Source organism: Somniosus microcephalus, chromosome 15, assembly GCF_052327205.1.
Source record: "Somniosus microcephalus isolate GS21.2 chromosome 15, FLI_Smic_1.0, whole genome shotgun sequence".
NCBI classification, from domain to species: Eukaryota; Metazoa; Chordata; class Chondrichthyes; order Squaliformes; family Somniosidae; genus Somniosus; species Somniosus microcephalus.
The window spans coordinates 7282561-7302594 of record NC_141001.1 but is presented as its reverse complement, the minus strand read 5'-3'; the positions used below and the strand labels follow the sequence as shown (position 1 = coordinate 7302594).

The 20034-nt window shown below is 53.4% G+C and overlaps 1 protein-coding gene across 3 annotated transcripts in view; it reads left to right on the top strand.

The window, feature by feature from the left end:
• fnbp4 (formin binding protein 4) overlaps positions 1–20034 on the top strand; it is a 56033-nt gene that overhangs the window by 12301 nt on the left and 23698 nt on the right. For 2 of the 3 annotated variants that reach the window (XM_086007489.1, XM_086007487.1), the window contains exons 2-5: positions 2578–2673; positions 3495–3625; positions 6942–7164; positions 18363–18507. In XM_086007489.1, coding sequence (XP_085863615.1) covers positions 2578–2673; positions 3495–3625; positions 6942–7164; positions 18363–18507 — 595 coding nt within the window. Of the gene's footprint in view, positions 1–2577; positions 2674–3494; positions 3626–5218; positions 5697–6941; positions 7165–18362; positions 18508–20034 lie in introns of those variants that run through there. The other variant, XM_086007490.1, reaches the window with a different exon arrangement.

Genomic DNA, 20034 nt, shown 5'->3' with positions numbered 1-20034 from the left:
TCCACCAGTCTGTCTAGCCTCTTGAAGTCTATCACTATCCTCCTCACTGTTCACTATATTTCCAAGTTTTGTGTCATCTGCAAATTTTGAAATTGTGCCCTGTACACCCAAGTCCAAGTCATTAATATATCGAGAAAAGCAGTGGTCCTAGTACCGACCCCTGGGGAACACCACCATGTACCTTCCTCCAGTCCGAAAAACAACCGTTCACCACTACTCTCTGTTTCCTGTCACTTACCCAATTCCGTACCCATGCTGCCACTGTCCCTTTTATTCCATGGGCTTCAACTTTGCTGGCAAGCCCATTATGTGGCACTTTATCAAATGCCTTTTGGAAATCCATGTACATCACATCAACTGCATTGCCCTCATTAACCCTCTCTGTTACCTCATTAAAAAACTCAATCAGGTTAGTTAAACACGATTTGCCTTTAACAAATCCATGCTGGCTTTCTTTAATTAATCCACACTTGTCCAAGTGACTGCTAATTTTGTCTCTGATTATTGTTTCTAAAAGCTTCCCCACTACTGAGGTTAAACTGACCGGCCTGTAGTTGCTGGGTTTAATCTTTACACCCTTTTGAACAAGGGTGAAACATTTACAATTCTCCAGTCCTCTGGCACCACTCCCATATCTAAGGAGGATTGGAAGATTATGGCCAGTACCTCCGCGATTTCCACCCTTGCCTCCCTCCGCATCCTAGGATACATCCTATCTGGTCCTGCTAACTTATCTACTTTAAGTATAGCCAACCTTTCTAGTACCTCCTCTCCAATTTTTATCCCATCCAGTATCTCCACTGCCTCCTCTTTCACTATGACTTTGGCAGCACCTTCTTCCTTGGTGAAGACAGATGCAAAGTACTCATTTAGTACCTCAGCCTCCATGCGTAGGTCTGCTTTTTGGTCCCAATCGGCCCCACCCCTGCTCTTACTACCCGTTTACTATTTATATGCCTGTAGAAGACTTTTGGATTATCTTTTATGTTAGCTGCCATTCTATTCTCATACCCTCTCTGCCCCTCTTATTTTCTTTTTCCCTTCCCCTCTGAACTTTCTGTATTCAGCCTGGTTCTCACTTGTATTCTCAACCTGACATCTGTCATATGCCCCCTGTTTCTGCTTCATCTTACTCTCTTTAATCATCCAGGGAGCTCTGGCTTTGATTGCCCTACCTCTTTCCCCCCCCTTGTGAGAATGTACCTCGACTGTATCCGAACCATCTCCTCTTGACAGGCAGCCCACTTTGCGATTACAGTTTTGCCTGCCAATCTTTGATTTGAATTTACCCTGGCCAGATCCGTTCTCAACCCGCTGAAATTGGCCCTCCTCCAATGAAGTATTTTTACTCTAGATTGCTCTGTGACACACTGTGGGGTGTTTTTGTTACATTAAAAGTGCTATATAAATGCATGTTGGTCAGTTCATTGGTAATTTATTTAGCCATTTTAAGCTCCTTGCGCATTGTTTAATCGTGCCCAAGTACACACAATGTCTAAGGCCTTCAGATTCTAGTCTAGCCTATAATTCACTACTATTCTATGTACAAACCCACCTAAACTCCTTGATTATATTCCAGTAACTCACTCTTGGGTATCTGTTCGATATAAAATGCATGCATATGGTGTGAGTTTTCACTGGTTTATTGTTACCTTGTAGTAGTCCAGATCCCATCGTTGCTGTTCCTTAAATTGATATCTTTTGTTCGTGCTCCCAGCTTTTATCTCTCCCAGAAGTGACTGATGTTAGCATTTGCTGGAGCATCCTCCTGTTCCTATATGGCCCCGCACTGCTGATGGTGCAGGGGGGAATTGTTCTGGTAGTGCTGTGATTGATGGACTCCTGGCAGCTGAGCAACCTAAAGCTAAGCTGTGGCCCATGTATACATGAGAGCATCATGGGTTTCTCTTCCCCTTTGGTCCCTGGGCTGTGTGACAACTCCCGAGGCGAGACTGAACCCCGGTGGGACTGGTAGTTACAATCTCACATTGCTGCCAGTTATTCATTTCAAGTGTATTTGCTTTACAAACAATTGTCTCTGCCCCATGTTTGAGTACTTGTGTTAATACCCAGTATCAAATTGTGAGAGTCTGAACTGGTTTCACTGACAGATGATCAAAATCAACAGACATGGTTCTGTGTGCCCCTTGAGAGAACAGTCCAAGTTTCAGGGAAAGGCTGCTGGGTTGCAGCTTTTGGTTTGCCCACGTTTCTAAAGCCCCCAATCGTGTGTGCCTCTCCTTGCTGACTTTATATCAACTCTGTGCCCATGTCATACTGTTCTGCACCTGTATTCTCATGAATGGCAGGTAGTGACCTTGTGTGTTGGTGAACATATGCTGGATCTGCACTCTTTGTGCTTCTGTTCCATGATTGTTTGATTCTCCCCCAGTTCCACCCTTCACCGAAGCATCTGGACATGGAGCCGGGTGGGGTGGGGGCGATTCGGGATCATGACGGGTGGGAGCGATAAGCAAACCGATTTAATTATCATGTGTTCTGGAGCCATTCTGTTTCTCGATTTTAGTACTGTGACTCCCTTGTAGTTGTTTATTATACATACTTCCTTCTCTGCAGATGAGCAGGAGGATGGATCCGATCAATTGTTTGTTAATTCAACTTCGAACAGTACAAACAATGGGACAGCAAAGGAATCTACAGTCCGGACTACAGGTAACTGCTTCCTGATTTCACTCCTGAACAGCCTCGCTCTAATTTTAAGATTGTGCAACCTTGTTCTATATTCCTCCACTAAAGGAAATTGTTTCTCTCTCTCTACCGTATTAAATTATTTTTAGCCTATAATCATCTTAAACACCTCGATCAGATCACCCCTCAATCTTCTGTACTCAAGGGAATACAAGCCAGGTTTATGCAACATGTCCTCATAATTTAACCCTTTTAGCCCTGTTAGCATTCTGGTGAATCTGCACTGCACCCCCTCCAAGAGCAATACATCCTTCGAGATGTAGTGTCCAAAACTGAATGCAGTACTCTTGATGGGGCCTGACCCAGGCTCTATACAACTGAAGCATAACTTCCACCCCTTTTGTATTCCAGCCTCCTTGAGGTAAAGGCCAACATTCCTTTGTAATTACTTTTTGTACCTGTTTGTGGCTTCCGTACATGGACATCTAAATCCCCCACAGCTTCTGGCCTCTCGCCATTGAGAAAATGCTTGGATTTATCTTTCTTAGGTCCAAACTGGATGAGCTCACATGCCCACATTGAACTCCATTTTTCTGCAGTTTTGACCACTCACTCAATCGATCAGTGTCCGTTGCAACTTTCTGCTCCCATCCACACAACTTGCTGTCCCTCCGAACTCGGCGGGGGGGCGGTGAGCTGCTTGGTATGAGCTGTTGGCAGGGCGTTGTTGCCGAGTTATTTTGAGCAGGGGTGAAGTGCAGGTGGTATCACTGCTGGGGGATGTGAGAGGAGGAGGAGCGGGATGACAGCTGTTTAATGAGTTATCATGACTTGCACTCTTGCAGGTGGGCTGGGCTTACTGGGAGCTTACACAGACAGCGATGATGAGGACAGCCCTGACGCTGAGCCACAGGAGGCAGAGCCACAGCCCAGCAAGCCTGCAGACATCGACAGCACGTTGGCCAACTTCATGGCGGTGAGGATTAGATTGGCCTTATCTCCCCTTCCTCTCCCCATCCCCCAGCGCTGCCCGCGCCTCCCCTTCCCCCACCCCCAGCACTGACCGCGCCTCCCCTTCCTCTCCCCATCCCCCACCCCCAGCGCCGCCTGCGCCTCCCCTTCTCCCCATCCCCCACCCCCAGCACGGCCCGCACCTCCCCTTCCTTCCTCTCCCCATCCCCATCCCCCAGCACTGCCCGCGTCGCCCCTTCCTCTCCCCATCCCCCAGCACTGCCCGCGTCGCCCCATCCCCCACCCCAGCGCTGCCCGCGCCTCCCCTTCCCATCCCCCACCCCAGCGCTGCCCGTGCCTCCCCTTCCTCTCCCCATCCCAGCGCTGCCCGTGCCTCCCCTTCCCATCCCCCACCCCAGCGCTGCCCGCGCCTCCCCTTCCTCTCCCCATCCCAGCGCTGCCCGCGCCTCCCCTTCCTCTCCCCATCCCCCACGCCCAGCGCTGCCCGCGCCTCCCCATCCCCCAGCGCCGCCCGCGCCTCCCCTTCCTCTCCCCATCCCCCCACCCAGCGCCGCCCGCGCCTCCCCTCCCCTCCCCACCCCAGCACCGCCCGCGCCTCCCCTTCCTCTCCCCATCCCCCCACCCAGCGCTGCCCGCGCCTCTCCTTCCCCTCCCCATCCCCCACCCCCAGCGCCTCCCCTTCCTCTCCGCATCCCCCACGCCCAGCGCTGCCCGCGCCTCCCCTTCCTCTCCGCATCCCCCACGCCCAGCGCTGCCCGCGCCTCCCCTTCCTCTCCCCACCCCCACCCCCAGCGCCTCCCCTTCCTCTCCCCATCCCCCAGCACCGCCCGCGCCTCCCCTTCCTCGCCCCATCCCCCACCCCCAGCGCCTCCCCTTCCTCTCCCCATCCCCCACCCCCAGCGCCGCCCGCGCCTCCCCTTCCTCTCCCCATCCCCCACCCCCAGCGCCTCCCCTTCCTCTCCCCATCCCCCACCCCCAGCGCCTCCCCTTCCTCTCCCCATCCCCCACCCCCAGCGCCGCCCGCGCCTCCCCTTCCTCTCCCCATCCCCCAGCGCCGCCCGCGCCTCCCCTTCCTCTCCCCATCCCCCACCCCCAGCGCCGCCCGCGCCTCCCCTTCCTCTCCCCATCCCCCACCCCCAGCGCCTCCCCTTCCTCGCCCCATCCCCCACCCCCAGCGCTGCCCGCGCTTCCCCTTCATCTCCCCATCCCCCACCCCCAGCACGGCCCGCGCCTCCCCTTCCTTCCTCTCCCCATCCCCCAGCACTGCCCGCGTCGCCCCTTCCTCTCCCCATCCCCCAGCACTGCCCGCGTCGCCCCATCCCCCACCCCCAGCACTGCCCGCGCCTCCCCTTCCTCTCCCCGCCTGCCCTTCCTCTCCCCATCCCCCCACCCAGCGCTGCCCGCGCTTCCTCTCCCCATCCCCCACCCCAGCGCCGCCCGCGCCTCCCCTTCTTCTCCCCATCCCCCGCCGCCCGCGCCTCCCCTTCCTTTCCCCATCCCCCACCCCCAGCGCTGCCCGCGCCTCCCCTTCTTCTCCCCATCCCCCGCCGCCCGCGCCTCCCCTTCCTTTCCCCATCCCCCACCCCCAGCGCTGCCCGCGCCTCCCCTTCCTCTCTCCACCCCCCACGCCCCGCACTGCCCACAGCTGCCCTTCCTTTCTCCATCACCCATCACCACCATGCTGCCCCTGACGACGACTCTCTCCCTTTCCCCTCCCGTGCTGTCCGGGGCTCTCCCCTCCCACAATTCTGGAGATTGCCTGCTCCAGGTAGATTTTATGCCTTCTATAATGAGAGAACTATGTACAGGCAAATGAGTCACTGTTTGTTGTAAACCCTTGACCGTGTGCACACCAATTCATTAGATTGCTAATTATATACCACTGTCTGTGATTCTTCAATTACTTTTGTACTCCGCCAGTGCAGGAATCTGGTCATTGTCTTGTAACAGTCGGCCCTGGAACAAAGTCGCCTCTGTGCTAAACACCTGGCCGGTTTACATTTGTGCCAGAGGCTTGCGAATGGATGTGAAAGAAATGCCTCTGGTGGTTTTTCTGTAATTTAGCCCACACGAAGGTAAGGGATATTGCTGTTGGCAGGTAGAGGAGGTGGTTTACGTTTACCTGGGGTCCTCCATCAGTAACCATCGCACCCCACACCAGGTTGGAGTATCATGTGATGGGTTCACCCACCGTTCCAGCATTTCCCGTTACTTCAGATTCCTGGCATTCGTCGTCTTCCTTTTGATCTGGTAAATCTGTGCTTTCTGGATCCTCCGCACATCCTGGTCACAAATCACCCACCAGAGCAGTTTCAATAAATCTGCACATTGAGCCAAGTCTGTGTGTTGAAATGTGGTCTTTAGGGTTACTTGAAGTATCGGCTCCTCTGGTTTGCACAGGAGGTCTCTTGAATGTGCAGGGTGGTGCTATCAGGCCTGGCTCCCTGCTTGACCCCTTGGGCACTGTTCTACGACGCATTGTGTGATTTAAGAACTTGTTAACTCTCAAATTGGTAAAATGTATTTGGGAGCGACAAGCATGCCCTGCGGATGAATGCGCGGGAAGGGAGTGGGTAAAAGAAATGATTAATGCAAATGACACTTTCTCTTGTCTGTTGGCCATAGTGCCCCTTGGCTAGTGAAAGGAAAATATCCCGGGTTCCTAATCCTGCTTGCTATCTAGTGACTCCTTTACATAGCATTGTGAGCTTCTCACTCTATTCTTGGTGACCCTATCACTTGTGCATTCATTGTTCCCTCGTGTGCCTCGGCTGTCCTGTGGAGTTGGAATGTATACCCTAGGTTAAATTGTTTTTGTATTTATGACTCCTTATCGCATCTCCCAAACATCTGGCAGCGCTTCATATCCAGTGAATTACTTAGAAACGCAGCAGCTGGTCTGTAGTTGAAAGTGGCCGTCACCTTGGGTCATCAGTTAAACTTTGTTTTTTGGTGTTGTGAGGGTAGAGTTTTGGCCATCCTGCTCTACGAATAGTGCAGCTCTCTGAGTACTTGTGAAGCATCGGCTTAAACTGGAACTCAAACCCTCGGCCTTCAAGACCAGAACTGCAAGTGTGGCTGACTGACTCTGGCTGTATCGCCCATGCATAAACCAACCTTCTCAATTTGTACACTGACTCCTGGTTATGCTGCAGCTCCCAGGTCAGGGCACCAGGATTCTCTATACAGGCCTGTGTGGTCTGGTTGTTGGGTGCAGATTGAACAGTTTGTGTGATTGAGTCCTCAAGGCATCACTGGCTTATACATGAGCTCAATCTATGCTCGGTCTAAGTGCCATGTTTGTGTTCCTTTAAACACAGGAGATAGATGCAATTACAGCGCCCTTGCCCGTTTCTGAATCCATGGCTACTCCCACTCAGTCACCAGTGCCGGCACCCACACCTCCGCGGCCAGAACCCAAACCGGTGCCAAATGCTCAGAAACTTGCAAACAACCACAACGGCACTGAGGTGAATGCCACAATGGAGGGCGGTACCATGGCAGCTGATTGGCACTACGATACACAGTACTCACTGGCTGGAGGTATGTGTTTGATTGGTACTATATATGGTACTCACTGGAGGTGTGATAGATTGGTACTATGTGCAGTACTCACTAGCTGTAGCTATGTGTTCATCATAGAATCGTACAGCACAGAAAGAAGCCATTTGGCCCATTGTAGCTTTGCCGGCTCTTTGAAAGAGCTCTCCAATTTAGTCCCACACCCCAGCTCTCCCCCCCCATAACCCTGCAGATAAGTCCTCTTCAAGTACGTGTCCAATTGCCTTCTGAAAGTTCTTATGGAAATCGAGTCCACCACCCTTTCAGGCAGTGCAATATGATCTGAGCAACCATGTGGAAAAAAAAATTCTCCTCATTTCCCCTCTAGTTCTTTTGCCAATTATTTTAAATCTGTGACCTCTGGTTACCGACCCGCTTCCCAGAGGAAACAGTTGCTCCCTACTTGCTCTCTCAAAACCCTTCATAATTTTGAATTCCTCTATTAGGTCTCCCCTTAAACTTCCCTGCTCTAAGAGCAATCCCAGCTTCTCCAATCTCTCTACATAACTGAAGTCCCTCACGAGGCCTAACCAATGATTTGCAAAGGTTTAGCATGGCTGCCTTGTTTTTGTATTCAGTGTCCCTATTCACAGAACCAAGTATCCCATATGCTTTCTTAACCGCCTTAAGAACTTACCCAGTCATTTTCAAAGATTTGTGAATATGCACTTCTAGGTCCCTCCGGTTTTTGCACCCCTCAAAATAGTCCCATTTAGATTATACTGTACCTCCCAAAGTGCATCACTTCACACTTATCCACATTAAATTGGATTTGCCATGTGTCTGCCCATTTCACCAGTCTGTCGATGTCCTCCTGAAGCCTGCTACTATCCTGCTCACTATTTACTACATTGTCAAGTTTTATGTCATCCACAAACTTTGCAATTGTACTCCCTATACCCATGTCCAGGCCATTTACATATAACAAGAAAAGCAATGGCCCGAATACCGACCCGTGAGAACCCCACTGCATACTAATCTCCAGTCAGAAAAACATCCGTTCACCACTACTGTCTGCCTCCTATCTCTTAGCCAATTACTTACCAAGTTACCACCATCCTTTTAATACCATGTGCTTCTGTTTTCCGAATAAGTCTGTTGTGTAGTTCTTTATCCAATGCCTTTTGAAAGTCCATTCATAGAACATCTACTGCACTACCTTCATCAATCCTCTCTCTTACTTCATCAAAGAACTAGGTCTGATTAGTCACACGATTTGCCAACAAATCCATACTGTCTGTTCTTATTAACCCATGCTTTTCCAAGTGATAATTAATTTTGTCCTTGACCGTGGCCTATTAGTTTTCCCACCACTGACGTTAAGACTAATTGGCTTGTAGTTACCAGGTTTATCCCCCCCTCATTTTTTGAACAGTCCTCGGGCACCACTCCCACATCCAAGTAGGATTGAAAGGTTGTGGTCAAAGCATCTGCTATTTCAACCCTAGCTTCCATCAGCAACCTAGGGTGCCTCCCATCTAGACCGGGTCACTTTGAGTGATGCCAACCTATTTAGCACCTCCTTTCTATCTATTTTTATCCTATCCAATATCTTTACTCCCCCCCCCCCCCACAATCTACTGCGACATTAATTTTATCCTCCTCTTCAGTGAAGACAGATGCAAAATACTTAATTTCGTAGCTCAGACATGCCCTCAGCCGCCACAAGAAGATTTCCTTTTTTTGTCCCTACCCATTGTTCCTTTAACTATCCTTTTTACTTTTTATGTTTATAAGCAATTTTTGGGTTCTCTCTTATGTTACTCGCTAATCATTTTTCATGGTCTCTTTTTGCCCTCCTTATATCCTTTTTACCCCTGCAATTTTTGTATTCTACCTGGTTTTTGACTGTATTCTGATCTGACATTTGTCTCAGATCTTTTCCTGTTTTATTTTAACCTCTATTTCCTGTGTCATTCAGGAAGCTCTAGCTTTGGATGCCCCATCTTTTCTCCTTTTGATAATATGCTTGGTTTTTACCCACCTTGAAGGCCTGTCATTGCCCATTAATTACACAAATTAGGATTGTATTCCCATGAATTTAGAAGGTGAAATTTAAGGGGTGACCTGATCGAAGTTTTCAAGATATTAAGGGGAACAGATAGGGTAGATAGAGAGAAACTATTTCCGCTGGTTGGGGATTCTAGGACTAGGGGACATCGTCTAAAAATTAGAGCCAGACCTTTCAGGAGTGAAATTAGGAAACACTTCTCCACACAAAGGGTGGTAGAAGTTTGGAACTCTCTTCCGCAAACGGCAATTGATGCTTGATCAATTGTTAATTTTAAATCTGAGATTGAGAGCTTTTTAGTACCAAAGGTATTAAGGGATATGGGCCAAAGGTGGGTATATGGGGTTAGGCCACAGATCAGCCATGATCTCATTGATGGGGCATCCAAAGCTAGAGCTTCCTGAATGACTGACAAAGGAAATGGAGATTAAAATAAAACAGGAAAAGATTTATGACAAATGTCAGATCAGAATACAGTCGAAAACCAGGCAGAATAGGCTCGAGGGGCTGAATGGCCTACTCCTGTTCCTATGTCATTGCCCATTGCCAATCTTTGTTTCCAGTCCACCTTGCTCTATCCCTTCTCAAATCACTGAAATCGGCTCTTTTCCAGTTTGGTATTTTCACCTTTGGTTTTTCTTTGTCCCTTTCCATAACTACTTTAAACGTAATTATATTATCATTATTACCGAGATGTGTTCTCCACTTGCCCTACTTTATGCCCCAGAACTAGATCCAGCACTGCTTCCTTCCTCATTGGGCTAGAAACGTAATGATTAAGAACATAAGAATTAGGAGCAAGAGCAGGTCATACGGCCCTTTGAGTCTGCTCTGCCATTCAGTAAGATCAGGGCTGATCTTCGACCTCAACTCCACCTTCCCACCTGATCCCCATATCCCTTGATTCCCCTACAGTCTAAAAATCTCTTGTTATTCATTCACAGGATGTGTCATTGCTCTCGGGGCTGCTCTCTCGCCACTTTATACTCTCGGGGCCGCATGCACTCGCCGCTTTATACTCGGGGCAGCTCACTCGCGCTCTCGCCGCTTTATACTCTCGGGGCAGCTCACTGGCTCTCTCGCCGCTTTACACTCTCTGGGCCGCTCGCTCTCTCGCCGTTTTATACTCTCGGGCCGCTCGCTCGCTCTCTCCGCTTTATACTTTCGTGCCTCTCACCGCTTTATACTCTCGGGCAAGCTCACTGGCTCTCTCGCCGCTTTATACTCTCGCACTCTCGCCGCTTTAAAATCTCAGGGCCGCTCGCTCGCTCTCGCCGCTTTATACTCTCGGGACCGCTCGCTCGCTCTCGCCGCTTTATACTCTCAGGACCGCTCGCTCGCTCTCGCCGCTTTATACTCTCGGGGCCGCTCGCTCGCTCTCGCCGCTTTATACTCTCGGGGCCGCTCGCTCGCTCTCGCCGCTTTATACACTCTGGGCCGCTCGCTCGCTCTCGCCGCTTTATACTCTCGGGGCCGCTCGCTCGCTCTCGCCGCTTTATACTCTCGGGGCCGCTCGCTCGCTCTCGCCGCTTTATACTCTCGGGGCCGCTCGCTCGCTCTCGCCGCTTTATACTCTCGGGGCCGCTCGCTCGCTCTCGCCGCTTTATACTCTCGGGGCCGCTCGCTCGCTCTCGCCGCTTTATACTCTCGGGGCCGCTCGCTCGCTCTCGCCGCTTTATACTCGGGGCCGCTCGCTCGCTCTCGCCGCTTTATACTCTCGGGGCCGCTCGTGCTCTCGCCGCTTTATACTCTCGGGCCGCTCGCTCTCGCCGCTTTATACTCTCGGGGCCGCTCGCGCTCTCGCCGCTTTATACTCTCGGGGGCCGCTCGCGCTCTCGCCGCTTTATACTCTGGGTCGCTCGCGCTCTCGCCGCTTTATACTCTCGGGGCCGCTCGCGCTCCCGCCGCTTTATACTCTGTCCGTTCGCGCTCTCGCCGCTTTATACTCTGGGGCCGCTTGCGCTCCCGCCGCTTTATGCTCCCGGGGCCGCTCGCGCTCTCGCCGCTCTATACTCTCGGGCCGCTCACGCTCTCGCCGCTTTATACTCCCGGGGCCGCTCGCGCTCTCGCCGCTTTATACTCCCGGGGCCGCTCGCGCTCTCGCCGCTTTATACTCTCGGGCCGCTCACGCTCTCGCCGCTTTATACTCTCGGGGCCGCTCGCGCTCTCGCCGCTCTATACTCTCGGGCCGCTCACGCTCTCACCGCTTTATACTCCCGGGGCCGCTCGCGCTCTCGCCGCTTTATATTCTCGGGGCCGCTCGCGCTCTCGCCGCTCTATACTCTCGGGCCGCTCACGCTCTCACCGCTTTATACTCCCGGGGCCGCTCGCGCTCTCGCCGCTTTATATTCTCGGGGCCGCTCGCGCTCTCGCCGCTTTATACTCTCGGGCCGCTCACGCTCTCACCGCTTTATACTCTCGGGGCCGCTCGCGCTCTCGCCGCTTTATACTCTCGGGGCCGCTCGCGCTCTCGCCGCTTTATACTCTGGGGCCGCTCGCGCTCTCGCCGCTTTATACTCTCGGGGCCGCTCGCGCTCTCGCCGCTTTATACTCTCGGGCCGCTCGCGCTCTCGCCGCTTTATACTCTCGGGGCCGCTCGCGCTCTCGCCGCTTTATACTCTCGGGGCCGCTCGCGCTCCCGCCGCTTTATACTCTCGGGGCCGCTCGCGCTCCCACCGCTTTATACTCTCGGGGCTGCTCGCGCTCTCGCCGCTTTATACTCTCGGGGCCGCTCGCGCTCTCGCCGCTTTATACTCTGGCCGTTCGCGCTCTCGCCGCTTTATACTCTCGGGGCCGCTCGCGCTCCCGCCGCTTTATACTCTGGCCGTTCGCGCTCTCGCCGCTTTATACTCTCGGGGCCGCTCGCTCGCTCTCGCCGCTTTATACTCTCGGGGCCGCTCGCTCGCTCTCGCCGCTTTATACTCGGGGCCGCTCGCTCGCTCTCGCCGCTTTATACTCTCGGGCCGCTCACGCTCTCACCGCTTTATACTCTCGGGGCCGCTCGCGCTCTCGCCGCTTTATACTCTCGGGGCCGCTCGCGCTCTCGCCGCTTTATACTCTGGGGCCGCTCGCGCTCTCGCCGCTTTATACTCTCGGGGCCGCTCGCGCTCTCGCCGCTTTATACTCTCGGGCCGCTCGCGCTCTCGCCGCTTTATACTCTCGGGGCCGCTCGCGCTCTCGCCGCTTTATACTCTCGGGGCCGCTCGCGCTCCCGCCGCTTTATACTCTCGGGGCCGCTCGCGCTCCCACCGCTTTATACTCTCGGGGCTGCTCGCGCTCTCGCCGCTTTATACTCTCGGGGCCGCTCGCGCTCTCGCCGCTTTATACTCTGGCCGTTCGCGCTCTCGCCGCTTTATACTCTCGGGGCCGCTCGCGCTCCCGCCGCTTTATACTCTGGCCGTTCGCGCTCTCGCCGCTTTATACTCTGGGGCCGCTCGCGCTCCCGCTGCTTTATACTCTCGGGGCCGCTCGCGCTCTCGCCGCTTTATACTCTGGCCGTTCGCGCTCTCGCCGCTTTATACTCTCGGGGCCGCTCGCGCTCCCGCCGCTTTATACTCCCGGGGCCGCTCGAGCTCTCGCCGCTTTATACTCTCAGGGCCGCTCGCGCTCTCGCCGCTTTATACTCTCGGGGCCGCTCGCGCTCTCGCCGCTTTATACTCTGGCCGGTCGTGCTCTCGCCGCTTTATACTCTCGGGGCCGCTCGCGCTCCCGCCGCTTTATACTCTGGCCGTTCGCGCTCTCGCCGCTTTATACTCTGGGGCCGCTCGCGCTCCCGCCGCTTTATACTCTCGGGGCCGCTCGCGCTCTCGCCGCTTTATACTCTGGCCGTTCGCGCTCTCGCCGCTTTATACTCTCGGGGCCGCTCGCGCTCCCGCCGCTTTATACTCCCGGGGCCGCTCGAGCTCTCGCCGCTTTATACTCTCAGGGCCGCTCGCTCGCTCTCTCGCCGCTTTATACTCTCGGGCCGTTCGCGCTCTCGCCGCTTTATACTCTCGGCCGTTCGCGCTCTCGCCGCTTTATACTCTCGGGGCCGCTCTCGCCGCTTTATACTCTCGGGCCGTTCGCGCTCTCGCCGCTTTATACTCTCGGCCGTTCGCGCTCTCGCCGCTTTATACTCTCGGGCCGTTCGCGCTCTTGCCGCTTTATACTCTCAGCCGTTCGCGCTCTCGCCGCTTTATACTCTCGGCCGTTCGCGCTCTCGCCGCTTTATACTCTCGGGGCCGCTCGCTCGCTCTCTCGCTGCTTTATATTCTCGGGGCCGCTCTCTCGCTGCTTTATACACTCGGGGCCGCTCGCTCGCACTCTCGCTGCTTTATACTCTCGGGGCCGCTCGCTCTCTCGCTGCTTTATACTCTCGGGGTCGCTCGCGCTCTCGCTGCTTTATACTCTCTGGGCCGCTCGCTCGTGCTCTCGCTGCTTTCTACTCTCGGGGCCGCTCGCTCGTGCTCTCGCTGCTTTATACACTCTGGGCCGCTCGCTCGTGCTCTCGCTGCTTTATACACTCGGGGCCGCTCGCTCGTGCTCTCGCTGCTTTATACTCTCGGGGCCGCTCGCTCGCTCTCGCTGCTTTATACTCTCGGGGCCGCTCGCTCGCTGCTTTATACTCTCGGGGCCGCTCGCGCGCGCTCTCGCTGCTTTATACTCTCGGGGCCGCTCGCTCGCTCTCTCGCTGCTTTATACTCTCGGGGCCGCTCGCTCGCTCTCTCGCTGCTTTATACTCTCGGGGCCGCTCGCGCGCGCTCTCGCTGCTTTATACTCTCGGGGCCGCTTGCTCGCTCTCTCGCTGCTTTATACTCTCGGGGCCGCTCGCTCGCGCTCTCGCTGCTTTATACTCTCGGGGCCGCTCGCTCGCGCTCTCGCTGCTTTATACTCTCGGGGCCGCTCGCTCGCTCTCTCGCTGCTTTATACTCTCGGGGCCGCTCGCTCGCGCTCTCGCTGCTTTATACTCTCGGGGCCGCTCGCTCGTGCTCTCGCTGCTTTATACTCTCGGGGCCGCTCGCTCGCTCTCTCGCTGCTTTATACTCTCGGGGCCGCTCTCTCGCTCCCTCGCTGCTTTATACTCTCGGGGCCGCTCTCTCGCTGCTTTATACTCTCTGGGCCGCTCGCTCGCTCTCTCGCTGCTTTATACTCTCGGGGCCGCCCGCTCGCGCTCTCGCTGCTTTATACTCTCGGGGCCGCCCGCTCGCTCTCTCGCTGCTTTATACTCTCGGGGCCGCTCGCTCGCTCTCGCTGCTTTATACTCTCGGGGCCGCTCGCTTGCTCTCTCGCTGCTTTATACTCTCGGGGCCGCCCGCTCGCTCTCTCGCTGCTTTATACTCTCGGGGCCGCCCGCTCGCTCTCTCGCTGCTTTATACTCTCGGGGCCGCCCGCTCGCTCTCTCGCTGCTTTATACTCTCGGGGCCGCTTGCTCGCTCTCGCTGCTTTATACTCTCGGGGCCGCTCGCTTGCTCTCGCTGCTTTATACTCTCGGGGCCGCTCGCGCGCGCTCTCGCTGCTTTATACTCTCGGGGCCGCTCGCTCGCTCTCTCGCTGCTTTATACTCTCGGGGCCGCTCGCTCGCTCTCTCGCTGCTTTATACTCTCGGGGCCGCTCGCGCGCGCTCTCGCTGCTTTATACTCTCGGGGCCGCTTGCTCGCTCTCTCGCTGCTTTATACTCTCGGGGCCGCTCGCTCGCGCTCTCGCTGCTTTATACTCTCGGGGCCGCTCGCTCGCGCTCTTGCTGCTTTATACTCTCGGGGCCGCTCGCTCGCTCTCTCGCTGCTTTATACTCTCGGGGCCGCTCGCTCGCGCTCTCGCTGCTTTATACTCTCGGGGCCGCTCGCTCGTGCTCTCGCTGCTTTATACTCTCGGGGCCGCTCGCTCGCTCTCTCGCTGCTTTATACTCTCGGGGCCGCTCTCTCGCTCCCTCGCTGCTTTATACTCTCGGGGCCGCTCGCTCGCTCTCTCGCTGCTTTATACTCTCTGGGCCGCTCGCTCGCTCTCTCGCTGCTTTATACTCTCGGGGCCGCCCGCTCGCTCTCTCGCTGCTTTATACTCTCGGGGCCGCCCGCTCGCTCTCTCGCTGCTTTATACTCTCGGGGCCGCCCGCTCGCTCTCTCGCTGCTTTATACTCTCGGGGCCGCTCGCTCGCTCTCGCTGCTTTATACTCTCGGGGCCGCTCGCTTGCTCTCGCTGCTTTATACTCTCGGGGCCTCTCGCTCGCTCTCTCGCTGCTTTTATACTCTCGGGGCCGCCCGCTCGCGCTCTCGCTGCTTTATACTCTCGGGGCCGCTCGCTCGCGCTCTCGCTGCTTTATACTCTCGGGGCCGCTCGCTCTCGCTGCTTTATACTCTCGGGGCCGCTCGCTCGCTCTCGCTGCTTTATACTCTCGGGGCCGCTCGCTCGCTCTCGCTGCTTTATACTCTCGGGGCCGCCCGCTCGCTCTCTCGCTGCTTTATACTCTCGGGGCCGCCCGCTCGCTCTCTCGCTGCTTTATACTCGGGGCCGCCCGCTCGCTCTCTCGCTGCTTTATACTCTCGGGGCCGCCCGCTCGCGCTCTCGCTGCTTTATACTCTCGGGGCCGCCCGCTCGCTCTCTCGCTGCTTTATACTCTCGGGGCCGCCCGCTCGCGCTCTCGCTGCTTTATACTCTCGGGGCCGCTCGCTTGCGCTCTCGCTGCTTTATACTCTCGGGGCCGCTCGCGCGCTCTCTCGCTGCTTTATACTCTCGGGGCCGCTCGCTCGCTCTCTCGCTGCTTTATACTCTCGGGGCCGCCCGCTCGCGCTCTCGCTGCTTTATACTCTCGGGGCCGCCCGCTCGCTCTCTCGCTGCTTTATACTCTCGGGGCCGCTCGCTCTCTCGCTGCTTTATACTCTCGGGGCCGCTCGCTCGCTGCTTTATACTCTCTGACCAGCAAAAGTGAAATTTAGCCCACTAACGGGAACAGTGTGGCATATTTATTAGTTACGCAGAGAGATGCAGAATCAAGTCAAAGTTTGGCGAACGTCGCACATCAACAGCCGTGGTGCTTGTAGATTAAAAGGGGGCAATCTCTGGGTAACCTAATGGATAACTGCAGCTCTCATTGTGGTACTGTGCTGTAGTTCCTGTGTTCGATTCTTGGTCTATACTGGGTTAGCCGGGGCAGGACTGGGTGGACACTAATTGCCACAATATGCCCCTTGGCTAGAGAGAGAGAGAAAAGAGGGGAAAAATATTAGTCAGGGTTCCTGCTCTTGATCCATGTCCAGTGCCTCCTGCCAAAAAGTACCTGTATGTATGGACAGGGCTGGTGTTAACGATTTCACATGTCCACTAGATCGTTTGTTGGGTTCAGTATCATTGGTCACTCCCATAAGTGGAACTCGCAACCCCTCCCATCTGGAGAGCACCTTTACAGCCCAGTGACCCAAGGATTGTAACAATTGACCGCCTGTGTCTACTGGATACTATAATCTTGCATGTGACACCACACGCATTCTCATTTTCAGAAGCTGCACTGAAAAGGGCCAAGCTGAGACCAGATTTGTGAACCAACAAACCAGTTTATTTTACCTGAAGTATACAAACGAACAAAACCGCTTTCTGTTTCCTACCACAAATACAAAAGCAAAATATTGCGGATGCTGGAAATCTGAAATAAAAACAGAAAATGCTGGCAATACTCAGCAGATATTCCACAGATGCTGCCTGACCTGCTGAGTATTTCCAGCATTTTGTTTTTATTTCTGTTTCCTACTGCTCCAAACACCATAACCAAACAACAAATATGCAGCTGTGCCCCAAGCAAGCCAGCAGTCCCTGAACTAACTGGCACCTTTTCTCTTGCCCATTGTCTCAAAGCTAATAGGATATATAAAAGTAAACAGTGTTTGATGGCTATAATGGTTGGTCCATCTGATGTTCCCTGTGAAATGTCAAAACAGGCTTAGCCTCTGAGTTATTCCCTTTTGACCAAACCTGAATTTGATATAAACTAAACTAAAATCACATCCAGGCCCCACAGGCAAAATGTTGGAGTTGGACTTGGACATGATGCCCATCATGGGTGAACAGCTTCCCAACACTCAGTCTAGATTCACATAATGAATGCCCACTTGGATAAAGGCCCCAGAGGGCTATAGGGTCCCATTAAGACGCAGCTCCTTTGGGAGAGATGGGGAAAAACATAGGAACAGGAGTAGGCCATTCAGCCCCTTGAGCCAGTTCCGCCATTCAATTAGATCATAGCTAATCCGTATCTCGATTCCAACTACCCACCTTGGTTCTGTAACCCTTAATACCCTTGTCTAACAAAAATGATCAATTTTGGATTTTAAATTTTCAATTGATCCCTAGTCTCGACTGCTTTTTGGGGAAGAGAGTCCCAGATTTCCATTACTCTGTGTGTGAAGTGCTTCCTGACACCACCCCTGAACAGCTGAGCTCTTTTAAGGTTATGGCCCCTTGTTCTGGACTCTCACCAGAGGAAATAGCTGCTTCTCTATCTACCCTATCAAATCCTTTAATCATCTTAAACGTCTCATTAGTCTTCTTTACTTGAGAGAATACAAGCCTAGTCTATGCAGCCTGTCCTCATAATTTAACCCTTTTAGCCTGGAATCATTCCGGTGGATCTGTGCTGCACCCCTCCAAGGCCACATATCCTTCCTGATGTGCGGTGTTCTCCAGATGGGGTCTAATGGAGCTCTGTACAACTGAATATAACTTCCACCCCTTGAGAGAAAGGCCAGTATTCCAGGAGCATTTACATAGTTTTTGTACCTATCCACTAGTTTTTAGTGATTTCTGTACATGGACCTCTAAATATCTCTGATCATCCACAGTTCCGAGCTTCTCCCCATTTAGAAAATACTCCGATCTGCTCCCATCTACACTAACTGCCACCTAACTAGGTGTTGTCAGTAAACTTGGGTATACAGCTCTCTATTCTTTCATCTAAGTCGTTGATAAATATAGTGAAAAGCTGGGCCCCAGTGCAGATTCCTGGGGAACGCCACTAATCATCTCCTGCCAATTGGAGTACATACCTATTTTCCCATCTGTCTCCTACCTCTTAACCAATCCCTACCCACGGGTTAGACCAGCTTCCCCTACCCGCTGGAGGACTGTGTGTGCTGGGGGTGGGTGGGCTTTGTCCTTGACATGAGTGTGAGTGTAACGAATGCGGTCCTTGTCTCTCATTGTACAGTTAACGTGGAGATGGGCGACTGGCAGGAGGTGTGGGACGAGAACACCGGCTGCTACTATTACTGGAGCATTCAAACCAACGAAGTGACGTGGGAGCTGCCCCAGTACCTGGCCACTCAGCTTCAAGGACTGCAATACCAGGACAGGTGGGTGCTCAACCACAGCGGCTCGAGACACACTCTCTCCGAGCACACCTGTTAATACGCGTTCTGGTGCTGTCTTGTGCAGTGATACTTGTTGACACAAGCGGGTGGTTTTTGATTGCCGGTTGGTTTGCATTATATAAAATTGCATTCATTTAAAAAAAAAATGAAAATAAAAGATAAACTTGAAAATTGGAACTTGCTGTAAGTTCAGTTTCCTCGCCCTCCCCAACTGCACCCACCTTGGTGAGATTAACCAAGGGAGACAGAGCCTGGTTGCACACCAGAGTATTTAGGATTATTTGAGACATCTCAATGGTACGGGCTTGTCCTTGCAGGGTGGGGCAAACTGCAGACATTGCATGAGTTAACGCCAAGCTCCAGGAGTGTAATTGTGTGATGTTTGAGCCCATACAGTACTTGGGCACGTGCTGTGATTTGAATGCGCATGGCCTCGGTCAGAATCCAATGTTTCAGTTGTGTGGAATGCATGGAAATGCACACTTGACAGTTGTTGTTTACATCCGTTTATATCTTCCATGAGAGAAAGTTAAAACCATATTAATGGAGAAGACCCAGCAGTGGCAAAACCGTGGCCCAAGTTGAGGCCGTTGAAACTAAAGGACAGAGGGAGTCAAGCATGCGAGTACGTGCAAGAGGAGTGAGGTATCTGGGCCGGGCAGGGGCTGTGCCTCCTCGGCTCAGCTGTTGGTGTCAGGAGTCTCTGAAATATAGTGCTGATTTTACACAGTGATTCTAACCAAACAAACCGTCTGCGATGTCTCCAATCCTAGTAAAGTGTGAAAAGCGAAGGGCTGTCACGTCAGAGGTCCGACACCTCGATTTGCACGAGCAGGGGGTGATACGGCCAGTGACTCGTCGCTGGGTAGTGCAAGTGGTGATCTTACACCTACCTGTGTCATTTCCTGTACCTGTTTACTGTTGAGAGCATGCAAAAGGTAACGGATTGGTGTTCTGACATTATACACACAGGTTTTTAATTAAGTATTGCAACACGATATAATTTTTAGGCGATTTATAATTTTGTTACAATGCTGGAGTCACCGAGCCTGGGAATTGGTTTGGCTCCATTTAACACGGAAGTGGATCATTCCATTCCCCCCCCCCCCCCCCGACTCCAGTGTCAATTTGGGGGGAGGTGGACGGATGGATGGCAATAGTATGAGGTAGAAACTTGGAGGAGATTGGAGTACCAGTGCGCTCAACTGGCCTGTTAAATCTGGCACTGGTATAAACATAGCTCAGGATCTCCTCCACGGAGCAGACCCCTAAGTGCTGATGTAAAGGGGAGCAGTATCAAGGATACTCTTAGATTAGCATGTTAATAGAGGTATTCAGAGTACTAGAACTAGAACATTACAGGACAATTCTTCAACTTGGTACATCAACGTTGAGATATTTGACCCTGGTATTCCAGTGACACAGGTTTATATTTCCTATACAATTTAGCATTTATATTTCCCACTTTCCCCCATTTAAAAGTAAGCCACTCACTAATGTACTGATTTT